Below are 12803 nucleotides of genomic sequence, written 5' to 3' on the forward strand. Positions count from 1 at the left end.
CCATTCACTTTTTGCAGCCATATCCAGGTCTTTTAGCATTGCTGGTTCTAAGCTTACTTGGAGTTTGGTAACATCATTTGACTTGCTGGATTCTGTCAAAATCAGGAAGATCTTGGTGGAAGTAAAACCCAGAGATGGGTGAGAACAAAAGGTGCTATATTTCCAAAATGTAACAACAGAGATGCCAAAAGGTGGCAAAACCCATTTTTGCTGCCTCCTGAGACTGCTAACCCAAAGCCTGTGCACTTCAAGAGCCCAGCCCTGACTCCCAAGAACACAAGCCCTTTAAAGACCCTGAAAAAATAGTGTGGATTGAGGTGCAGACTTCAAAATCTTTTCAGAAGAAAGGCTCAGTGGAAGCACAGGTGCACAGAGCCTAGAGTGTTTCTCAGGAAAAGGAAATAAAATTCAACCAAAAGTGATTTAAAGCAGCTCATCTTTTAATTGGTTCAGACACAAATTCTCTGGCTGTACACAAGATCCTGTGCTCCTCTGTGAAGGGATGAGCTCTACAAACTTTTCTCAAGAAAATTAAGAAGCAGATGATTTGGGAATCCAAAGTCGAGCTGTACAATTACATATCCCTAAAAAGCGGGGAGAGAACAGAAAATATTATTTTAGTTCTTGCCACAATTCCAAAAGGACTTTGAGAGCTGGGTAGCTCTGAGCTCTGCTCACCTTTCTGGTAATGATCTCAGGATTTATGATATCAAAGAGATCAAGCCTTTTGCTGTTCATCAGTGAGGTCAGAGCTGATCCAATACCTGTGGAATCAGCAAACCCATCCAGTTACAGGGATGTCCATCCTGGCTTGCTGCCTGCTGCCAAAAGCTAGTTGTGCCTCAATGTCCCACGACCTTCAGCCTGACAGAAAACTAATTTTTCCTTCTTCCCAGCCATTTACACAGGGTTCCTCATTCCCCAAGTGTATCCAGCAGAAATTTCAAACAGATATCAACAGAATTTCAAACCATAAATATGGTTCCCCCCCTTCCCAGTTGTCAGTGTTTTTTTGTGTATTTTTTTCAGTGCTCAGGTTTAGGAGATCTGATGTTGGACAATTTATGGAGCAGGCTGGCACTTCCCCAAATGAAAACTCACTTGAAGTTACTTCTGGAATGCCAGCAACCAAGATCATATTCTTCAGGAAGCTTTGTATGGATGGGTCCTCCTGAAAACCAGAAAAATTAATAGAAAAATGCTATAAAAAGATGTTGTTTAGCCTCTAATGGCTTAGAGAATACTTTTTTAAGGACTTACCCCACTTGGATCAGCTGTGCATTTAAACACTTTAATCTCTGCTCTGAAGGGAAGAGGAAAAAAGGGGAAGAATTGTCACTAAGTGCTGCAGAGAGCCTCTTTTTGTGCTGCTTTTTTAAAACATGGGCCAAAAGAGGCAACTTTCAAGAGGGCACAGTACCAACCTGGAGTCCACAGGCTGCAAAATGAGTTTCTTTTCTGCATAGGTAGCTTGGATGGTGGCTGTGATTTCCTGCAGAGAGAAGAACAGCAGGGTTCAGGCATAGCCTTATAGCAAGGAGCTGTATTTTGGATATTTTGGGTTGTTTTCTATGAGCCAGAGTTCAACATCCTTTTGGCTTTACCTCCAGGTATTGCTAGAGAAGGCCAGCACTTTCCTTCTCCACTTGCATGCCATAAACCCCCCCTCATGCCCACAGCCTCAGTCTCTGGAGCTGCAGGCTGGCTCGTCCACTGGACTTTTGCTATTTAGTAAATCCTGCACAAGACTGGAAATGGCTTTGTAGAGTGTTTCCCAATTACATCCATCTCAACATCTGACTGCATGCAGAGAGAACATCCTAAGGGTAGCCAGGCTGCCACAGGTAGTTAATCCAATGTAAACCAAATTAAAAAAAGAAAACAATCTCTGAATTCTGGCCATTTAGGCTCGTCCTGCTGTTGTCTGCATGTAAATATTCATTTAAGAGGAACATTTTGTGATGCAGTTGCAGATCACAACCAGGGTTTTGGCAGTGTAGGAGCTCATCCTAAGAGCCAATAATTTAGGGATCATCTCTAATCCAGTACTTCTGCAATCTTTGAAATGCATTTCAAGATACCATTTGGGGCATAAGAAACAGCCATGCATATTTCCTTTAACACCCTGCTAACATGGGATACTTACTGAGAGATTTAGCCTCAGCTGTGGTTTAACCTTTAAAATTGAGTGTGCCCAACCCTCAGGTGAGGATTTGGGTTGCTTTTGTGCCTGTCTCAGTCCACAGCTTTAAGACTGGACAAACACACTGCTCTCCTGTGATGTGAACTATGACAGGGAAGCTGTTGGCATTTCCTTTTTCTGCTCCCTTAGATTCATTGCAAAGCAGTTTGGGGTGAAACACAATGTAATCAGGATCCTTCATACAGGCTCCCATAGAGAAAAAGGTTATATTTTGAGCTTCATGTTTTGAGCTTCATGTCCATTTCTGACACAGCTATACTCTTAGTGTGGACCTGAGCTAGAATTTAGGTACAAGGAATGCTCAAAATAAATACATTCCCATGGTGCCTTCACTTTCTCTTAAATATCTCAATGAGACTACCCTGTGTCAGATAAATGTTAATGGGGCTCCTCAGAGCCTTCTGCTGCTTTGGCCACCTTGCACACTGATAGTGGGCTGGCCTAGTTGAGGGGGCATTGAGCCAACATGGTCACTACCATCATTCCCAGCCTCAAAGGTCTAAGGAACACACGGGAGTGTTAAAATAAACTGATTTGCCTTCTCTGCCTCCCATGGTTTAGCCACCCACCCTCCCCAAAGCTCCCTGCCATTGCTGTCCCTGCACACCAGGATGGTCCTGACTTGGGACAGAGCCTGTCCCGAGGTGTTCACAGTCAGGAGGGGCCAGAACTGACCTTCTCCATGTACAGGGCCACCAGGGGTTCTTCTCCTGCCAGAAGGATGCTGACCTCCACTGCTACCAAGGACCTCACGACTGTCCCTTCAGGCTGAAAGGAAATCTGGGGCTGGGTGAGACTCCACACCTTGGCCACAGAGTCATTGTAGGAGCTGCCTTGAAAAATCTGGTCGAGTAAGGAGTAGAAGTTGAGTCAGGTTTTTTCCATACCAGTTTCATGCCAGCTTGTCACACAGCTGCATTCCTTTTGCAGTCCCCCATTCAACCTCCTGTTCACCCAAGCCCAATAGCTCAGCCAGCTTTCAGGGAAACTGTGCCAGCATGGAAGATGGAGAAATCCTCCTTACAAAGCACAACTGCTTCTCCATCAGCCCCTCTTTTTCTCCATCTGGCCCACCCAAGACTCAGATTGCCAAGGGAAGGACCCAAGTTGTTACAACGCAACAGAATCCATTTGAAATTTCCTCATTTGGCATGCAGTGCTTTGAATAGGACAAAAAAAGTTACCCTCTGCACTGCCTTCCTCTGCACTTCTGTGTCTTCCATCTCAAACAGCTCCTTCAGAAACAGATAGTGAAAAAACAAAAGATAAAGTTATGCTTGCTCCTGGTACAGGCTGGACAGGCCAGAGCACTGAGGAGGGGCCTGTGCCCAGGGCAGGACATGGCTGAGCTCCCCCAGGTCCCACCCTTTTTTCCCTCCCAGTGATCCCCCAGAAAATCAGATTCCTCTACAATTCAGCAGACAGGTTTCCTATCAGCTGCTTTTATCCCTCCAAGGAATAACACTGCCCTTTTTTCCATCCCAGTGATCCCCCAGTGATCCCCCAGAAAAATCACATCCCAGTGATCCCCCAGAAAATCACATCCCTCTACAGACAAGTCTCCTATCAGCTGCTGTTATCCCTCCAAGGAATAACACTGCCTTCTTGACAAGAGGGCACCAATTCCAGGATCACATGAAGATTTCTATCTTCCACAGAAACCATATTTAGCGAGTTTTTCACTTTCTCCCCAAAATATGCTGGGTGGGGTAAGGAGGGTATGCCTGTGGGAATGACCTGGAGTTTCTCCCCTCGGAGGTGCAGCACCAGCTGCCCATCCAGGAAGGCTGCAGCAGCCAGGGAGCTGAGGCTGTGCTCGGACAGCCAGAAGTAGAGCATTCGGGACTCGGTCAGCAGCGACGGGGAGAAAACCGAGTCACTGAGCACGCTGGAGTTGTTCTTGTACAGGACAATGCCCTGGAAAGGAAAACAAGTGTGCTGGCCACAGCAAGCAGCAAGGAGACTGTTGTCCTGATTTTTAAAAATGTTTTCTTTTATAGCTCTTTTAAAAGTTTTAAAGTTCTTTAGCCTTCTGATAATGTTTACATGTTTGAAAGTCAGAGTTCCCACACAATTTCATGTATAAATAAAATAGTTTACATGTTTCTCTGTGGGTAAAGAGAAATGATTGATCCATCTTTAGACCAGTGTAGTTGGAGAGGTGGTAATTCCATCCTCCAATCCATGGTCACCTTTAGAATTCTATAAATACCAGACGTCTGAATCAAACCAAGTCTTTTTCTCTTTTGAATTTACCAAACTTCTGTGTACTCATTTTGTGTCCAATAACAACGGGAGACAGGACAAAAAGCCAACACCTGCATTTCCATGGCAAGGCAAAGGTCTGCTGGACACAGGAGGGAGCAGGTTGGTATCAGCCCAGCTGCAGTGGCACAGCAGAACCAGCCCCTCCAAGCCCTCCAGAGCACACCACGGCCAGAAAATCTTTGGTGTCTGAGCAGCCTGGGTTGCTTTACCTTGTGGTGGGATTCTATGTATCTTGCTTTTATTACAGGATCTGATGTGAGGGAGATATCCACCATGATGTCCTTGTCCCGGACAAAATTGGCTGCAGGAAGAAAACACAAAAACCTCACACCAGGAACAGGACCTTAAGCAGGGCTGGTGACAGTCACTTGTAGGACTTGGTGCAGGTGGTGACAGGGACAGTATGAAAGAACACAGGGGTGGGACAAGGATTCCCTCTCCTTTGGATGCCACAGCTCACTGACTCTGTTTCTTCCCTGGGAAATTGGGATAATTACGCTCAGTTTTACATTCCACTCCTTTTCCCTGATATTTGGGAGTGGGAAAATCTCCAGATGGTGCACAGCCTCATGCCTAATACTGCAGTACATGCTCCTGTTCTAGCTAACTTTGGTCCTGCAGCTCCTGCACAGCTGATCAGTACATATTGAAGAGAGATTCTTTATTAATTGAAATGCCTTTGAATCTGAGTAATCATCCTAAAGGATCAACCTGACGCAGAAAAACCAAACATTACATTACTAAGGTTTACTTTGCTGCTGTCTGAGGGCTTGGGATCCCACACACATTTTTGAGGGACATTTTTGATGGATGTAGTTACCACTCAAACATTAAAAGCTGTACATATAAAAAGAAAGCATAAAAACAAGAATATTTACCTGCTAAATCAATTGCAAAATTTGTCAGCATCTGAGCAACAGTATTTATTTCCTTGCACACCTACATGAGGAAAAGAGGGGGAAAAATTAGGGGAAGGTATTGGATTTTGCATTGTAGAGCAGAGCTGGGTCTCACTGAGGTTTAGGAGCTGTTGGTCAGAGTCCCTAGACAGTTTCAGGGTCAGCAACAGCTCTCACTTTGCCCAAGCTGCTTTTTTATTGTGGGTTCAATTTATTTGTCTTGTTTTTCATGAGCACTAGCACGTCACTGCTGCTGTCTTGTGGGCAAGAAAAGTGTGTGGGATGACTTTACCTCCCTCTTGAGGACAAGCTTCAGAGTGAAGGAGATGAAATCTGTGAAGAGCTGCTTCAGCCAGCCAGGTCTGTGTAAGACAGGGAGCACAGTGAGCTCTGCACATTTGGGTGGGTGGCATTTGGGGACCAGCAGGGGGACAATAAATCTCAGTTTTGAAAGGGGTCAGACTCACTCCTTGTCTCCTTGAAGGTGAAGTGTGAGTTTGTGGAAAGTCAGGTAGCAGTCTGAAGCATCAGGAGCCACTTTGTCCTTTTGGCACACTGCATGGGATGAAAGGAAAAAAGAAAAAAAAAAAAGCTGATTTGTAAGTGAGAGGAGAAGGAAGAGTACACTTTGCAGACACTGCAGGCCTGGAGCAAGGCATCACTGCAGAGGGCCAGCCAGGGCTCCCCACATCTCCCAGGGGATGCTTCCAAAAGGTTCCAGACTCTGCCAATTTGGGGTAGGTGGGGCTACCTTGCACCTGGATGGTTTCTGCTCACAGCTCCAGCTGAGCTGGTCTACCAGGCACCCTTCTTCATCTGGATCCCTGCCAGCTGCCCTAGCTCCTCCCAGCAGAGACTCAGCTGCCCCCTAACATAACCCAGGAGAACATGGACAGTACATGCAACCCACAAACCAGAGTGGAGAGGGAATTTAGTCAAATTGCAAAATGTTTGGGTATTGCAGCATACTTACTCAGATTGATATTTAGCTGGAGGTCAATGGAAGACTCAATTTCAAAATCAACTGAATGAAAAAGCTGCAAGCTGTAATGGCAGAAGAGGGAACATTTAGGAACCTGAGCCAGGAGCAGCTTCTCCCTGACAGATGTGGATTTTACAACACCTCTCACACCTGTCCTTGCCCTGCAGTGGGCCAGCCCCCAGCACACACAGCCCATCTCTGGCTTTAAATCATGGCAAACTGCTGCCTTAGTGGCACTTAGGAGCATTAACACCCCCTTTTTATGCACTCAGAATTTACAAAGCAGCAAAGCAGAGAGACTAAGTCAACTCCTCTGCTTTGGCCATCTGGTCTTGTCATGCAAGGTGAGGACAGAAAAGCAGAAAGCAAGATGGGGCTTTGGAGCACTGCTAGGGTACAAAACCCTGTCTCAGGCAGGCATAATGCAGGCATTGCCAGAGGGACTGAGCAGAGCAGCCCCTGTGCCTGGCCAGGGGCAGTCCCTGGGCAGCAGCAGAGCTGGAGCAGAGCTCAGCAGCCCCAGCCCCTACTCACAACCAGGCCCCGGCGTAGCCGTAGGTCAGGCTCCCTTTGAACAGGGCTGTCACGTTCCTGATGGAGATGTGGATGGCACTGTCCTCCTTGAGCTCCACCTCGCTCCTCTCGATGGACAGATCATTGACCTGGATGCTGCAAACAGCAGGAGCAGAGTTTGTCCCCAGCCCAGAGCTGTTTGCTGTGGTTTATTCCTGAGGAATGGGATCTCTGAGGGACCCGTGCCAGTGCCAGACTCTGGAGCTTTTGCAAATCCCAGGGTCAGGTACAAGGGCAGTGACAGTGATGCTTGTGCTCAGCCTTGGTGCGCTGCAATATTTGGATACAAGGTCTTGGAGTTATTTAAACAGGAAACATGGAACAATGCAACCCTGCTTCACTGCAGTGCTCTGTGCAGCCGTGGTCATGGCAGGAAGTTTGTTCTGTGGGTACACCACTGAATTTGTGAGGCCCAAATAAAAGTGAAACCTAGCCTGGTTTGTCCCAAAGTGGCATCCTGCTGACAGGGGTGGCTCTGGCAGCCCCGGGTGGGTCCCCTCTGCCTCTCAATGTGCCTTGGGCACCATCTGGTGCCCCAGCCCACAGGGACATGACTCCCCATCCCCAGTGTCAGAAATGAGCTCTACACACTGCCTTCCCACACAGCTGGAAAATTAAATCACTCTTAAATAACACATTAGCAGCCTAAACCTTAACATGCAAATTGTCTGCGAGGCTTCGATCCAAAACTGTGTCTGCCACAGTCCAGACCTTTGCTTTCCCCAGGAGATTTCCCCCCCAGGCCAGTTCTGGTCCCCTCTGCCCATCAGTGGCACAGACACACAGACACTCACTGGCTCAGCGTGTATGCCACCCGCCCGAGGAGCCGCAGGGACCTTTCCCCGGTGACATTTGGGAATTTGGCGTTTCTGAAGGCGGCTTGAATGACCTGGGCCACTTCCTTGTTCACTGTTGGTGGAAGAAAAGGGCAGGGATGTCAAACTGCAATCTGTCCTGGCTGCAAAGCCAGATCTGTGCTCGGGATTAAAGCACTACTGAAGGCTTTTATCCAAGGCATTTGTGTTAGATTCAGGAAGCACTAGAAGTAGTTTCAGAGTAAATTTAAAAAATTAAAAATGCCTAACTGCGACAGCTGATGGCAGCAAGGGACAGCAGCGTGTGTGGCTCACAACCACCAGTGGGAGCTGTCCCAGGGAGTCATGGCCAGCTTTCACACACCTCAGGAGCAGATTTTGGAAAAGTCAAGGCTGTGCTCATCCTTACACCACACAAGCTGTTGACTTTACCCCAATGCTTTGCTTTGTATCTGCTTGCTTGTATTGTAGTCAGCTCTTGGGTCTACAAAGAAAAAATTCTGAAAAAGTTTCTGTGCCCATTTTCTGAACATTACACAGCCCATTCCAGCCTCAGCTTCAGCCACATGCTTGCACAGGACTTTTTTCTTCCAGAAATACCTTCTGTTAGTTCAGCCCAGCATGAATACATCTTTCTCTGCATGTGCCACTGTCACAGTGCAGGACATGTCACAGGACAGAGATGTTCCCACCCTCCACAGAAGAATTAATTTCTTCTCCCACATGCAAAACTCCCAAATCTTTGCAAATAAGCCCACAGCAGGCAAGAACCTGTTTCCCCCTTCTACCTACTGACCCCAGGAGATGGATTGCAATGAGGAGAGAAATCAAACACACATTTGTTCAAGCTCTTTCATCATGCCAAGCCCCAACAGGAACAGTGCTGAATCCTGTGGCTGAGGAGCGGGGATGGGGCCAGTTTTCAAACTCCTTTGCCTGCTCATGCTTTTAACCTGCGCTCCCAGGCAGGTGTTTACACAAGAGACAGAGAAGCAAGAAACCCCCTCACTTGGCTGATCTGGCTTCTGGCAGAGCTGGGGCAAAGGCAGCCCCAAGGAGAGGCACTTACAGAGCAACGCCGCGGGCTCGGTCATCCTGCAGACGATCCCTGTGCCCCTGTAGGGAAAGGGCCCAAACTCACAGGCTGCTGCTGCGTGGACAAGCCCCAGCAAGATGCTGAAGGTCCCCAGCATGATCCTGCCAGCCCAGCACATCCTCAGCTCTGGTCTTGGTCTGACCAAGTGATTCTTGACGGAGGCAGAGGCTGCTTTCATACCCCCAGCAGAGCCCACTCGAAGCAGGACATGACCTGCTTCCTCCACTTATCAAAACTCATCACACATTTCCTAATCTTCCTATAGTTTCCTTAACACCAGTCATGTTGCACGCTGCCTTCCTCCCTCAGCAGGAGTTTGGGCTGCAGGGCTCGCTGCTCCTGCCAAGACTGCTTTAACTCAGGACACGGACACACCAGGGCGGGTGGAAAAAGCTGGAGGGTGATGGAGAGTGGAAGAGGATGAAGTCAAGGGAGCAGCCTCACATGCTGCCTCAAGCCACTTCATCATTTTTTCTTCATGCAGAAATATTCCTTATTTTGTATTCCTGCAGTAATTCCCCAGCAAAGCACTGTTTGAAAGGTACCTACATCATTCACTGCTCTCCCTTCCACTGGTTTTATACACACTGAGGGGAAACTGAGGCACACTCCTGGGACAGGGGTGTTTCCTGCTACCACTGGGTGAACCCACATCTCCCACACCCCTGGAAAGCTCCATGATCACAGGACTGGGATGCTTTTTGCCTCTTGTCTGGGTTGGTGGACAGTCTGATTTGCCACCATCCCACTAAGGCAGAGCTTTTCATGCGCCCAGACTCTCAGCTGCTGTTTGGGGAACATCAGTGACCCCAGCTCACATCCACTCCTTGTGCACACCTGTCCTGTATGCCACCGTCCTCCTGCACCTCTGTGCGCTGCTGGGGCCCATCCCCACCCCAAAACAACCTCCAGCACAAGACAGAGGGGGGTTATTTCAGAAGGGAGGCTCACAACAGCTCCCCTGAACCTTTTTGCCAGAAAAGGCTGAGGGAGAAGGACAGGTGAGAACTTGGCAGTGCTGCAGGGGCAGCTTCAATGCCTCCCTCCTCCCGCTGGCAGATGCCTTGTCCTCCCTGAGCAGGGTGAGCACATTTCCTGCGGGGTCCCTGCTGTCCAGCAGCCCCCACCCTGCCGTGCTGTTTTCTTCCTGAGTTGAGAAAGTGAACGGCCTCGGGTACCCCGCGGGAGGCACTCCCGGTCACTGACCCCGGCGGAGGCCGAGCAGCTGCAGCTTCCTCCAGGCTTCTCCAGGAGAGCAGCGTGGTGGCCATGGACAGACTGCCTGCAGCCAGCCCAAAGTGCTTTATAAATTAACAGCTAATTGGTGGAAACACAGCGTACAAAGACAGCAGGTGCTTGAGCAGCAGAGCTTCCCTGGCATCGTCTCAGCTGCCACAGCATCCCCGCTGCCCTGGCCAGGAGAGCTCTTCCCAGGGCAGCTGCACAGAGCCTGGGCATGTTACAAAGGACTGGAATCCAAGAGGATTTAGCCATTGAACAGCTCTATTTTCTGTCGTCTCAGTTTAAGGGGTGTGGGCACAGTGGCCAATGCTTGGCATAAAGGGAATCCTGCCAGCCCCAGGAGGCCACAACCACTTCTTTGCCCAGGGCAGCAATTCACATCAGCATGGAGGAAAGGGAAAACTGGCACTTTGACACAGGGGTTTTGTCACCAGGGTAGATAAAGGCACAAAGTCCAAGACCCCAGACCCATTATGCTGGTCCTGGTAGATCCAGTGCATTCCCAGCCCCCTTTAGGGGCCAGCTTCCCTGCCCCAGCACGGCTGCAGAGTCTGCTGTCAGCAGCCAGCCAGAGCTCAGAGAAAAGGTGAACAGGGAACTGCTGGGCATTGACCTCCAGAGGGAACAGGAAGGCTGGAGAGTTTCTGCCTACAATAGCAAAAGCATGTGGAACACAGAGATGCTGTGAGCATCCTTGTCCTGGAGTAACCAGGCAGAGGCCAAGGCAGCAGGGACACCACAGCCCACCCTCCTCCCAGTGCAAGGTCAGGCTAGGACAAGTCAGGTCAGATTTAAAAGCCTAAGGAAAGTTTAATTTTGGCTTGCAGGAGGCAGGGCAGGCTTTAAACGCCCAAGAAAAGTTAAACACCCAAGCTGCAAAGGGGATGCTGGAAGATGTTTTGATAAATACTTGCTGTGTAAGGCTTTATCTGAAGGCCATGCATGCACACATGTACTCACCACCTTGCTGTGGACCATCCTGTAACTGGGGTTGTTTTTCCCCACATTGTCCAGGGCAGAGGTACATCACAGTGCCATTAATCTTTGTGCTGCATTGACCAAAACATTTGGTGTTACCCTGCAGATGCTTCCTGAGAGCCTTCCAGGTACGCTGGCTGCACCCGTCAGCAGGATGGGCTCCAGCACCACTGCCAGGATTCACACTGCAGGACAGCCCTGGGGTGGCAGCAGGGTCAGCCCAAAGACCACTGCTCCCATTTGTCCTAGAGGTTTATAAAATTGATATAAATAACATTCAAATAAGTTTTATTTTGTAAACTAGCTAAATCAATTAAAGCCATGCAATGTTTGAATACAGATTTGTGATGCCAAATGAAATTGGTATTACCTGAGTTACTTTCAAATTTTTAGAAGGTAAGAGTAACCTGGAATCCGCCATCACACAATAAAGTGAGGGCTCTCAATCTGAAGGAGTGTCCATGGGAGATGTCCTGACCCATGGAGGGCTCCCCCACTGCAACTCCAAATTCTCCTGAAGAAACTCAGTTCCTTCTCTTCTGTTACCACTATTATCCATAACAACCTCTAAAAACAAAAATAAGCTGGCACACACAGGTCAGCTCAGGCTTTTCACAGCTGAGGGTGCCCAGGGCAGCTGGGCTGGAGCTGGAGGTGCAGCCAGCTGCATTTCTGTGGCACTGACCCTGCACTGGCAAATCCAGACTTGAAAGAGGAGCAAATACAACTTTCAGTGCTACTGTAAGAAACTGGAGAGGTTCTTCTGCAGCACATGTCATTGACCAGACACAAGACATGGGCCCAGAAGCAACATTTCCCAGGATTTGTCCAACTCTCCCAGGTAGGCAGGCAGCTGAACATGAACTCACTGCAGGTTTGTGAGGGGCTGTGACACCAGAATTGGTTCATGCCCATGATATCACTCCCTTTGAAATTCACACCACATGGAACACTAGCAGGCACTTCAGGAGTTATTCTTGTGCAGCAGAAGGGCTGGAGGGAGGTGATGAAGATGCAGTTGGCACATTTGGTAACACGGGGGGGAGTGCTGGGATGGCCTCTGAGGAGGCTCAGTTTGTGTGCACTGCTTTGCAAATCCCACCAGACCCACAGCTGGAAATGGATCAGGGGACAAAGAGCAGAGGGAGGCTGTAACACTCAGCTGGGCACCTGCACAGCTGTGGGGATGCCCCTGGCTGCTGAGAACAGAGACAGCAGTCAAGTCAGTGCAAAAATGAAACAGAGAAAATGGGAAACCACACACCAAACAACACACCATGAGCAACAGCTTATCTGCTCAGCATCAACCTCATTCTCACGAGCTTTATATTCCAAGAGCTGAGGACAGGACCATATCCATAGTGACAAACAGGACTTGAGTGGCTCCCCAAGCAAGCAGCCTGTTAGGAGTTTGCACAACAAGAACAAAGGTGTCTGAGAAAAACAGATTGTACATTTTTCTCCAACTTGTTTCTCAGTGGGGACAGAGAACAGCTCTCAGCTAGGAGCAGCTGCCAGCGTGTATCAGGGGACACAGCAGCAGAGGAACTGGCTTTATCCTGCTGCTCACTTTGCCACCCTGTGGACCTTCAGAGGACTCTCACTGCCACAACCTGCCTGCTCTCAGGAGCCCTACACAAGGCATGCTGAACAGTCGGGTGCTGCAGCTCACATGCTGTGGAGCTAAACCAGCAGCAGAATCAGAGCTTGAAGAGTGAGCCAAGGCAAACCCAGCCTCCTAAACCCA

At 48.9% G+C, this 12803-nt stretch overlaps 1 protein-coding gene across 1 annotated transcript; it reads right to left on the minus strand.

Annotated features, from left to right (window-relative positions):
• Positions 1 to 419: 419 nt before the first annotated feature.
• On the minus strand, positions 420 to 9022 carry CETP (cholesteryl ester transfer protein). Its single transcript, XM_002197946.6, has 16 exons — positions 8810 to 9022; positions 7720 to 7834; positions 6887 to 7021; positions 6344 to 6414; positions 5838 to 5925; positions 5663 to 5732; positions 5350 to 5410; positions 4681 to 4772; positions 3941 to 4120; positions 3388 to 3438; positions 2879 to 3046; positions 1425 to 1492; positions 1261 to 1303; positions 1102 to 1171; positions 679 to 764; positions 420 to 584 (listed from the first exon to the last, which is right to left on the minus strand). The coding sequence occupies exons 1-16, from the start codon at positions 9012 to 9014 to the stop codon at positions 510 to 512; spliced, it is 1578 nt and encodes a 525-aa protein (XP_002197982.6). The 5' UTR covers positions 9015 to 9022; the 3' UTR covers positions 420 to 509.
• Between the last annotated feature and the right edge of the window lie 3781 nt (positions 9023 to 12803).

Source organism: Taeniopygia guttata, chromosome 11 (assembly GCF_048771995.1).
Source record: "Taeniopygia guttata chromosome 11, bTaeGut7.mat, whole genome shotgun sequence".
In the NCBI taxonomy this organism is placed as follows: domain Eukaryota; kingdom Metazoa; phylum Chordata; class Aves; order Passeriformes; family Estrildidae; genus Taeniopygia; species Taeniopygia guttata.

What these genes read in the sequence shown, in the direction of transcription:
- CETP (XM_002197946.6), bottom strand. Translation starts at nt 9,014, where the DNA reads ATGAAAGCAGCCTCTGCCTCCGTCAAGAATCACTTGGTCAGACCAAGA. An exon ending in GTGGCATACACGCTGAGCCA is followed by an intron (nt 7,022 to 7,719) that starts GTGAGTGTCTGT and finishes TGCTGTTTGCAG; the next exon opens with CATCCAGGTCAATGATCTGT. An exon ending in TTTTGCAATTGATTTAGCAG is followed by an intron (nt 4,773 to 5,349) that starts GTAAATATTCTT and finishes TTCTTCCTGCAG; the next exon opens with CCAATTTTGTCCGGGACAAG.